The 11,322-nt window shown below is 42.9% G+C and overlaps 1 protein-coding gene and 1 pseudogene across 2 annotated transcripts; one reads left to right on the plus strand and one right to left on the minus strand.

Moving 5' to 3' along the window:
- Nucleotides 1-218: 218 nt before the first annotated feature.
- On the minus strand, nucleotides 219-4,288 carry LOC135510138 (mitochondrial ubiquitin ligase activator of nfkb 1-A-like). 2 transcript variants are annotated; one of them, XM_064930929.1, is made up of 6 exons: nucleotides 4,197-4,288; nucleotides 2,538-2,704; nucleotides 2,127-2,214; nucleotides 1,852-1,972; nucleotides 1,364-1,595; nucleotides 219-1,175 (listed from the first exon to the last, which is right to left on the minus strand). In XM_064930929.1, exons 2-6 carry the CDS (start codon nucleotides 2,652-2,654, stop codon nucleotides 678-680), a joined length of 1,056 nt encoding a protein of 351 aa, XP_064787001.1. In that variant the 5' UTR covers nucleotides 2,655-2,704; nucleotides 4,197-4,288; the 3' UTR covers nucleotides 219-677. The 2 variants fall into 2 exon arrangements, with proteins under 2 accessions (XP_064787001.1, XP_064786993.1); XM_064930921.1 differs by having other exon boundaries at nucleotides 2,538-2,722; nucleotides 4,197-4,275.
- A 3-nt stretch (nucleotides 4,289-4,291) lies between these two features.
- On the plus strand, nucleotides 4,292-8,894 carry LOC135518954 (dol-P-Man:Man(5)GlcNAc(2)-PP-Dol alpha-1,3-mannosyltransferase-like; annotated as a pseudogene).
- The last annotated feature ends 2,428 nt before the right edge of the window (nucleotides 8,895-11,322 follow it).

Below are 11,322 nucleotides of genomic sequence, written 5' to 3' on the forward strand. Positions count from 1 at the left end.
CAACAAAGTCAAGGTATTGGACTGGCCATCACAAAGCCCTGACCTCAATCCCTTAGAAAATTTGTGGGCAGAACTGAAAAAGCGTGTGCAAGCAAGGAGGCCTACAAACCTGACTCAGTTACACCAGCACTGTCAGGAGGAATGGGCCAAAATTCACACAACTTATTGTGGGAAGCTTGTGGAAGGCTACCCGAAACGTTTGACCCAAGTTAAACAATTTAAAGGCAATGGTAACAAATACTAATTGAGTGTATGTGAACTTCTGACCCACTGGGAATGTGATGAAAGAAATAAAGTCTGAAATAAATAATTCTTCACATTCTTAAAATAAAGTGGTGAGCCTAACAGACCTAAGACAGGGAATTGTTAATAGGATTAAATGTCAGGAATTGTGAAAAACCGAGCTTAAATGTATTTGGCTAAGGTGTATGTAAACTTCCGACTTCAACTGTATTCTATTCTACTGTATTTTAGTCAATGCAACTCCGACGTTGCTCATCCAAATATTTATATATTCCTTAATTCCATTCTTTACTTTTAGATTTGTGTGTATTGTTAGATATTGCTGCACTGTTGGAGCTACGAACACAAGCATTTCGCTATATCCGCAATAACATCTGCTAAACGTGTATGAGACAAATAACATTTGATTTTGATTTGTTCTCCCTGGCTGGGCTTCATGCCTGGTAGAGGGGCACCACTCTGTTGATGGCCTGCCGGCATATGGGGCAGATGGGCTGAGGCAGGGCCTGGTAGCAGCTGTAGCAGCAGCACACGTGCCCACAGTCCAGTAGCACACAGCTACGGAGCTGGGTCAGGCAGATCACACAGTCATTCTCCAGGGGCGTCTCCTCCTCCCTAGACCCCTGTTGTGTAGCCCCAGACCCCCCGGCGCCCAGTCTCTCAAACTCCCTCTTCAGACGTTCCTGTTCCCAGCAGACCCTCAGGCTGCGGTAGTAGCGGCAGCCCACCCAGAGGAGGACGGCGGCCCCGGCCAGGGCAAACACAGAGGCCAGGACCCGCCAGACCACCGCCTGGTCTTCCTGCTCCAGCCGCAGGGTCTCAAAGTCTGCTGTGCTTAGGAAGTACTCTGAGCCATCGGTGGGCGGGCGGAGCTTCAGCACCCGGTCCGTGTCCAGGATGAGCTCGCCTACACCTGTAAGAGTAGCGCCAACCTGGAAATACAGACCGACACAAATTAGTCAGGATTATTCATGCTCTTTGGAGCACTATTCAGGGGCAATAGTGGTGATCTCTCCTAAACACAATGGAATGTTTTGGGATGTTATTGTGGAATTTTTGAATTGAAGATGTAACAGGTAATTTATCAGTGGTAAAATGATCAAACCAAACTAAATCTCACCTTGAGCATTTCCTCAGTCTCCAGCTGGCCTTTGGGCTTCTCTCCACTGAGGTACTGTCCAACGATGTCGGTGAAACCGTAGGTGGCCTGGTGGAACTTCTCATGGAGGATCTCCATCTTCAGCTCTGAGGCCTCCAGGGGACACAGCACCCTCACATTGGCCTGGTCCGACCCCACCAGGCTGAAGGGGACAGTATTCACCCTCTGGTGCAGCACACACTCACTGTCCATCCTACACAGGAAAGGGGGGGCACAGTATTCACCCTCTGGTGCAGCACACACTCACTGTCCATCCTACACAGGAAAGGGGGGGCACAGTGAGTAAGGTGTTTTGTGTGGTGATCTGATAGGTTATAATTAGTGATGTATATCTGTTGAGACTAAATGTCAGACGCTCCTAGTCATATTACAGTTGATAACAAAATGATGATACAGATTAAACTAGTCTTTCACATGATATTTGGAGTGTCAGTCAAGAGTGTTTCTACCAGGTGTGGGCCAGGCTGTTCCACACCAGCTTGTGTTCCCTTAGCATGAGTTTCTGCACTACCCCTACGCTGCCTTCCTGGTACTGACTCCTTAGAGGCTCCCCCACAGGCTGCACTGCTCCTATACACACACAAACACACACACACACACACACACACAATGGATAGAGCCATTAATTACGTAGGTGAGAGAGAATAGGTTTCGCTCATTATCATAATAATATGATTATAGTGATACATTCAGAAATGTTACCCATTCACACAAATAACTTTACCTTCGATGACAACATACTGCAGACACTTTCCCTGTGTCACATTCAAAAGGTCTGCCAGTTTCCCATCCAAATTCATGTGGGGTGCCTCCTGAAACAACAAGCAAAAAGAAAAGCCTGTCATTCCTATGAAAATTCTCATGTCTCCTAAAAAAAAATCATGGTTTTGCACTCTGTTTACAATGTTATTCAATCCGGATTGCGGAAGATCCTTGTTAAAGCGCAATTAACATTTAAAGGTCATTTCCTTTAGAGCCGACATATGCAGCGTGTAGCCTCTACCGTGAATGCAGTCTCTGCGAAAGCTGAAACATTGCCTTTAAAATTTTGATTGTGCTTTTGCGTGGATCTTCAGCGATACGGATAGAATCTAGGCCATAGTCTGAAGGAATAGAAACAGGGCAGGCTACTAACATTGAGCTTGTCCACCGATTTCCTCTTTTTCCTGTAGATGTAGAAGAAGAGGCCTGATATGGCCAAGCTGGTGCCTAGACACAGCCCCTCCACCGTCCTCACTGGAAACTCCTCCATCCCCCAACACACTCTCCACACAGTCTCTTCTCACCTCCCTTGTAATAGGGCTACAGTACAGAAACAGACTGCCAAACATGTGATGTAATATGAAGGAGGTTCTTTAGCATGAATGCAAGATGCCCACGCATCACTCTGACAAGCTGCAATTAAATCCGCAGCTGCCGGATTCTCTTTGAGATTTTCAGTGAAATGCTTGAAAATGTCTATAATTTTCTGTATGCCATCAAAGTGGCACAAGGCTGGTCGCTATTTCTGTTCAGCACTTTGACAGTAAACTGAATTAGGCTACTCAGAATACAAAGAGTCACAAAATGTTGGGTTATTCACATATGATTGGGTTATATAACCCAAACTTTACAGTCTAAGAAACTTGATTTCAAACAATTATAGTATTACACTGATTCAGTCAGATAAATTATGACTATTTACATATTCACTGCCTTCACCCACAAGCACAACAAAGTTGACAATTGTTTTATTTCATTGATGATTTACAAAATCGGTAGGTGGCATTTTTTAAAGCTTTTTTACATTTTTTTTATACAAAAGGGGTAACGTTACCTTATCTCTCTTTCTAGATGTTTTATGTAATATCATCTTGGCCATGTTCTGTTATAATCTCCACCGGGCATAGCCGGAAGAGGACTGGCCACCCCATATATGCTCTCTCTAATTCTCTTTCTTTTCTCTCTCGGAGGACCTGAGCCCTAGGACCATGCCCCAGGACTACCAATTCATGATGACTCCTTGCTGTCCCCAGTCCACCTGGCCGTGCTGCTGCTCCAGTTTCAACTGTTCTGCCTTATTATTATTCGACCATGCTGGTCATTTATGAACATTTGAACATCTTGGCCATGTTTGTTATAATCTCTTGGCCATACAAAAGCCTGGTTCCTCTCTAGGTTTTGGCCTTTCTAGGGAGTTTTTCCTAACCACCGTGCTTCTACACCTGCATTGCTTGCTGTTTGGGGTTTTAGGCTGGGTTTCTGTACAGCACTTTGAGATATCAGTTGATGTTTTATGTAAATACATTTGATTTGAATATGACAGTGTTTGAATTCAAATACCAATTGCTGACTTAGGTGATTAGCTAATACAATTATAGGGTTGATTGACCATGTTATTTTGGGCCAAGCTAACTAATTAGAACAACCGGTAGTTTAAATACATATGAACCAGTAAAGCCATTTCTCTGATGTAACGTTAGCCGACACAGATCTACATGTAACGAAATATCTCGTTGAACATTGACATTATGCTATCTAATATAGCTAGCTACTTATAAATAATAAAAGTATAAATTAAAGTTGATGGCTGGCTCACTGAGAGGCTAGAAATAAACATTACACAGTTGGTTAGCAAATGTTTAGTTAGCTGGAAAACCTGCAATTGACCTTTAAAACATCTTATTTGGTTAGTCATAAATGTGGTCTATGTCCGCAAAAGTCAGACCATAACATGACAATAGTATTTGTACACTCTTCTGCAACGGTCAATACGTCAAATTGAACTTAATCAATCAGTATTGTCATTTTTTACCTTTGAAACCGCTCAAGTTATCATCCCCGGAAGAATGGCTATTTTTGTTTTGGTCATATGACATGTTCCACTTCCTTGAAGCCACCATGTATCTTCGGGTGAAGCTTTCCTGAATCATGTGACGGGGTACTTATAAGTCCCGTCACGTATTGTCAGTTATTTGTATTTTTTTAACATAAAAAAAAAGCATATTTGGTACTGTCTTTGGTCGAAATGGCAGGAGGTGTGAGGAAAAAGTCGTCCCCTGGTCCACGGTCTAGAGTGTGGGCGCCACTTCGTACACTATGGCAGGAGAAACATTTGATCGTATTCAAGGCAGAGCACACAATACTGGTCGCCTCTGTTCTGTGGTTCCTGGAGATCGGAATAAACATATGGGTCATCCAAAAAGTTGCATGTAAGTATTAGTAGCATGCTAGCAGTTTAGCCAGTTAGCTTGCCCCTGCATTGCAATGAACGTAGCTCGCTAGCTAACAGCTAGTGTTTGCCAGCTAGCCTCTGTAGTGCCACTTGTTAAAGTGACTTTACAGCCACAGCGTGATTATACATTCCCTTCCTAGGGATGGTGTTGCCTAGTATGAATGAAATATGTTTACAAAAGTTGTGCCAATTTCTGTTGCCAACACAAGAATGTGTAAGATAGACAACCAGGAATTTGAAAGCAACAATGGTAGTTTGTTAATATAGTCTACTGAACTTTTGACACAGTTCCTGCAGTTTCCCTCTTGTTTATAATTTTTTTTCTTCGCAGTAACGTTAGTTGCTGCTGATTGTTCTGTCACCTGATTCTTTAGGTACCTTCCACAACCCCGTTTGTTGAATGCATATTTCCAAGTTATTGCAAATGCCACCTGTCACTCATTGGTGAATGTCTCCTCATGCAGACACAGAGATCGACTGGAAGGCGTATATGGATGAGGTAGAGGAGTCATCAACGGCACCTACGACTACACCCAGCTCAAAGGAGGCACAGGCCCGCTGGTGTAAGTTCCACTAACCTATTTGTGCTGGCACTTTCTAAGTTAAGGAACCAGGATCCAGGACCAGGATTGGCCTTCATCACTGAACCCCATGACAAATCATTACAACTATGTTTGTGTACCTGCAGTGTGACATTTCTTAACATGAACAAAATTAGTCTTGCAACTGACTTCCGGAAACTACCATTCCAGATACCCAGCAGGATTTGTGTACACCTTCACAGCGCTGTATTACATCACCAACCATGGGGTGAATATTTGCCTGGCCCAGTACCTGTTTGCTCTTTTCTACCTGCTCACCCTGCTGCTCGTCTTCAGGATCTACCACCGCACCCAGAAGGTCAGCTAGGTCTAAATAGTTACCCAGAGAACAGTCTTTATCTACAATTTGCTCTCTCAATATTAGAGTATCAAGTCCCAACTTAAACCAGTTTGAACTGGAATATTCTGTTTCCTATGACAATCTCTGCATGAGAAAATCCTGCACTGTAAAAGGCTATTCACTTTTCTTTAGATGCCTGCCTGTCTGTTTGTCTGCCCTCTCCAGAATCCTCATTCACAAAACATTCTGAAGTTATTTTCTTGGAAAATCAATTAGTCTTAAGATATTGTTCAAAAATTGCACTTAGAAACTATCTTATGAACTTATTTTTTTCTTAAGAAGCTTAAGTGTTTGCGTAAGAAGTGTTTTGTGAATCTGGGCCCAGGTTCCTCCCTACGTATTCTTCTTTGTGTGCTGTGCCTCCTACCGGATCCACTCCATCTTCGTCCTGCGTCTTTTCAACGACCCTGTAGCCATGATGATGTTGTTCGGTGCTGTCAATCTGTTCCTGGATGGCCGCTGGACTCTGGGCTGTGGCCTCTACAGGCAAGTATGAACCCTGGTCCTGCACAACTGGAGCCTATCTCAGCTTAGTTCCACCTGGATCAGATCAGTTCAAGTTTAGCTTGGTTCAGTTCAGTGTGGGCAAATACGGCTGCGTTTTATAGAGGCAACCCAATTCTGATCTTTCTTTCACTAATTGGTCTTTTGACCAGTCAGATCAGCTCTTTTGCCAACAATAGGGCAAAAGATCAGAATTTGGCTGCCTGTGTAATTGCAGGCTATGGGATACAATAGCACTCTTAATTTAGATTGGCAGAACTGAGTTGCCCAACTCAACATCTATGGCTACGTTGTCCCATCACATGGTGAATGACAACTTCCTCTCCCATTTTTGTGGACAGTTTAGCAGTGTCTGTGAAGATGAACGTGCTCCTGTTTGCCCGGGCCTCCTCTTCCTCCTGCTGTCTGAGTTTGGCCTGATGAGGGCCATACCCAAGCTCTCTCTCTGTGCTGCCATCCAGGTTAGGACCTCCTTCATCTGATTTAACTGTTACATTTAGATTTTAGACACAGATGAATGTCATAGCATTGACTATCTTTAAATGTGAAGACTATATATTATCAAATCAATTCTTTATGTGTAATTATTCCGTAATTCAACGGATCACGGAATAGGAATTAACTAGGAAGTTGGGGCATCATGGGAAAATGTTGTTTATAGAGTGTCAATTTCCCAAATATAAAACTCTTCAGATATTTTAATACCTTATTTATTAGTCACTTATTAATGTATTCTTACCTCATCAGTCTCATTCCTGAATGTCGCAAACCCTTGGATATCTGCACGAACCCTAACACAAATCATGAATCAGCGATATAGAAATTGGCTTAATTATTTATTTACTAAGTAACTTACTCACAGAATTACATAAACACACACACACACACACACACACACACACACAGGTCATACATTGGTTACTGACATGATAGAAAAGTCCCTAGTGGGCTAAGCTGATATGACGGCTTGTTAGACAAAGGAAAGGGGTGGGGACAGTTTGAGAGTGGGGAAACTCAGAGGATTCACTGTAATACAGTGGAGAACTACGCTCATGAAATGCTAATAGTTCTAACATGAACAGCCGCTTATTGGAAAATAAATTGACATATTTACGAGTGTATGCCTTTGCTGTCCCTATCTGCGATCGCCGGTCCGTCTGATGGATAGTCGACAGGAAGCCTCTGGTTTGTCCACCAGAGATCAAAGTCTGTCGGAGTTGTAGGTTGTTATAATGGGTACTTCAGATTACCATTTGGAAATGTTCGTAGATCGGCTGCGTTTACCAGACTAAAGTATTTAAACAGCTGCAGCCTGAATAATTGGTCTTTAATTTGTAGATTTCTTCACCATTTCAACATGTAACGACAGCTCCTTGTTTTCTGATCTTGTCCTCTGGTATAGTTGTGATTTAAATCACTTCACACACCAGCGTCACCTGGCATGTTTTGGTCTCTAGAGTCATAGCCATTCCAACGTGGGGACCTTGTCCCTGTGTTCTCTTGATTACAGTTTGTAGATTTCTTAACCATTCAAGGCGGCCGGCTTACCATAGGTCTCTTTGGCAGAGTTGCCAACCATTTCAACATGTAGCTACCGCTTCATGTTTTCTGATCTAATGTAAATTTGGTTGGAAGTGGCTTTTATACTAGAGTAGAAATGGGGGAGTTCCATGATGTAATGTCTGGGCTCACGGTATACACCCAAAAGGGCCACGTCGTGATATGGTTCTTGTCTCCAGAGTTCCATCCCATCTCCACATTGTGAGGACAATCAGGTTTTTCCTACTCTATTTCCATTCTGTTCATTGTCCATCTTTACTCCACCTCCCCTCACTTCTCTCCCTATCACAGATATTGTTGGGCCTACCCTTCCTGATGGAGAATCCCATTGGCTATATGACCCGGGCCTTTGACTTGGGTCGTCAGTTTATGTTCAAGTGGACAGTGAACTGGCGCTTCCTGCCTGAGTGGCTTTTCCTAAGTCGCTACTTCCATCTGGTGCTCCTGGCTGCCCACCTGCTAGCCCTGCTACTGTTTGCCCTGCGCCGCTGGAAGAGGTGAGAGATGTGGCTACTGGGGTTATCACTAGGATTAGATATTTTCATGGTCAAGGTGAAATTATTGGCCACTAGTGTAGCCTAAAATGAACCACACAGCCTAACTGACAAGCACACCAATGCTTGAGTCTGGCTATCTCTGATTTTTGTTGTTACGGGACATGCATTTTGATTTTATTAAACCAACTCATTTTCCCCTCAGGCCTGGAGAGAGCGTCATGGAACTGCTGAAGGAGCCAGGCAAGCGAGTCAACCCTGCCCAGAAACTCACCTCGGATCATATCCTTTCCTCAGTCTGTGTCTCTGGAGCCATGAGTAGAAACACTGTACCATTGTGGTGTTTTCTATATCTCTAACTCTTATCTTATTAGGTCTGTCTCTATGGCCATAAAGTGCCAGGTCTAGTATATCACTAAAGAGGGCTATTGGTGGGTTAAAGTGTTCCAAAAGCCAATTATATTAGACCTTAACAGCTGATCACAGATGGTGCTGATCCTCTTCACGTCTAACTTCATCGGCATATGCTTCAGCCGCTCGCTGCACTACCAGTTCTACGTCTGGTACTTCCACACCCTACCTTTCCTTCTCTGGAGTGGAGGAGTCAAGAAGCTGGCTCACCTACTCAGGTAAGAGGGGACGGGACATACCTTTGGCTTCAATGTTGGTAGCAGAATTAGGAACCATAAAATATGAGCCTAGATGGGTCAAAATACCTGTTATTGTCACTATGTTCTTCTGTTATGTCTAACATGGTGTTTCTGTGGACAGGGTTTGATCCTCGGCCTGGTGGAGCTGTCGTGGAACACCTACCCTTCTACTACACACAGTTCAGCTGCCCTCCATGTCTGTCATCTCATCATGCTGCTCTCCCTGTGGTTCGCCCCGGGTAGAGGAGAAGACCAAGAGCAAGTGAGCTTTTCCCTTAGGAGACCCTCCTGTCGAAGGGGTCTGGTCGACCATCTCCACCCTGCTCTCACCCCAGGCTGGTTCTCACCCTTCACCACGTCTTGCCCATCTCGCTGTAGCTCTGTGCTAATGTATAGCATAACGTACAGGTGGGAGAAGGTACAGCGTGAGACTGCATGTGGAAGGTTCGTGGGGTGGGAGGAGGCCCGAAAACAATTAGGATTCTCAGGTTAAAGAATTAGATTTAATTTAGGTTGGGGTCTCGTTGTGAGGAGAAATGCTGAATGCTTTGCTGTATTGTTGATAAGACATCTTAAGTAAGGGTCTCTTACTTCCAGTATGTATTTTTTATGGAGAAACTGCCTTTAGCCCATAATTTGTCCTGTTAAGTATTATCACTGGTCTTGGTGATAGTAGAGAACAGTCAAACTGTTAGTACAGTAGTTCCTCATCCTGGCAATCAGCTGGTCTGAACTTCTGTTACTGGACTATTTGTTGATGTAAACATCCTGGTTTGCTGTAGCTCAGTTGGTAGAGCATAGCGCTTGCAATGCCAGGATAGTGGGTTTGATTCCAGGGACCACCCATGTGTAAAGAATATATGTTTTTAATGTATGCATGACTCAGTCCTTTTGGATGAAAGCATCTGCTTAATGGCATATTATATTGAAGATGATTTCTATGTTTTTTTTAATGAAGCTTTAAATTGAACTGCAATAAGCTTTTGGTACCACCCATTGGGCACAATAGGAATGACGTAGCCTAGCTACCACAAGGCTTACTATAGGCTAATACATAATAAATGGCATTTCATATCACAATATGACCATGCAAAACTAAGCTGTTGACAATCAAGGTTCTGTCGATTTGTTAAAACAAAATTCTAATAGTTTGGTTTTCAGTGTGGTGTGCAGTAGACTAAATAGAAGGCCAGTTTCCTGCACCTGGATTACTTCTACCCCTTGTCAACACGCACTGAAGTTATTTTAGTCTAAGAATAGCGGTAGTTCAGTGAGCTAATGTTGATATTTTGGTGAACTGTGCCTTTTAATATGAATACCGAACTGTACCTTTTAAGTATGAACTCTTTTTAATGTGCTGCTATAGATTATGTGTAGCGTAGTTTAATGTTCATATTTGTTTGCTGATATACAGTTGGAATCAGTTTACATACACTTAGGTTGGAGTCATTTACTCGTTTTTCAACCACTCCACAAATTTCTTGTTAACAAACTCAGTTAGGACATCTACTTTGTGCATGAGACAAGTAATTTTTCCAACAATTGTTTACAGACAGATCTGTACAAACAATAGTACGCAAGTATAAACACCATGGGACCACGCAGCCGTCATAACGCTCACGAAGGAGACGAATTCTATCTCCTTGAGATTAACATACTTTGTTGTGAAAAGTGCAAATCAATCCCAGAACAACAGCAAAGGCCCCTGTGAAAATGCTGGAGCAAACAGGTACAAAAGTATCTATATCCAGTAAAACTAGTCCTGTATCGACATAACCTGAAAGGCCGCTCAGCAAGGAAGAAGCCACTGCTCCAAAACCGCCATAAAAAAGCAAGACTACGGTTTGCGACTGTACATGGGGACAAAGATTGTACTTTTTTGAGAAATGTCCTCTGGTCTGATGAAATAAAAATATAACTGTTTGGCCATAATGACCATCGTTATGTTTGTTGGAAAAAGGGGGAGGCTTGCAACCTGTTTGAACACCATCCCAGCCTTGAAGCACGGTGGTGGCAGCATCATGTTATGGGGGTGCTTTGCTGCAAGAGGGGCTGGTGCACTTCACAAAATAGATGGCATCATGAGGCGGGAAATTTTGTGGATATATTGAAGCAACATCTCAAGACATCAGCCAGGAAGTTAATGCTTAGTTGAAAATGGCTCTTCCAAATGTCAAATCTTCCGAAGTTGTGGCAAAATAGCTTAAGGTCAACAAAGTGAAGATATCGGAGTGGCCATCACAAAGCTGTGTCAGGAGCAATGGGCCACAATTCACCCAACTTATTGTGGGAAGCTTGTGGAAGGCTACCCAAAACGTTTGACCCAAGTCAAACAATTCAAAGGCAATGCTACCAAATAATAATTGAGTGTATGTTAACGTCTGACCCACTGGGAATGTGATGAAAGAAATAAAAGCTGAAAGAAATAATTCTCTCTACTATTATTCTGACATTTCACATTATTAAAATAAAGTGGTGATCCTAACTAACCTAAAACAGGGAATTTTTACTAGGATTATATATCAGGAATTGGACAAAACTGATTTGAAATGTATT

Source organism: Oncorhynchus masou, chromosome 3 (assembly GCF_036934945.1).
Source record: "Oncorhynchus masou masou isolate Uvic2021 chromosome 3, UVic_Omas_1.1, whole genome shotgun sequence".
In the NCBI taxonomy this organism is placed as follows: domain Eukaryota; kingdom Metazoa; phylum Chordata; class Actinopteri; order Salmoniformes; family Salmonidae; genus Oncorhynchus; species Oncorhynchus masou.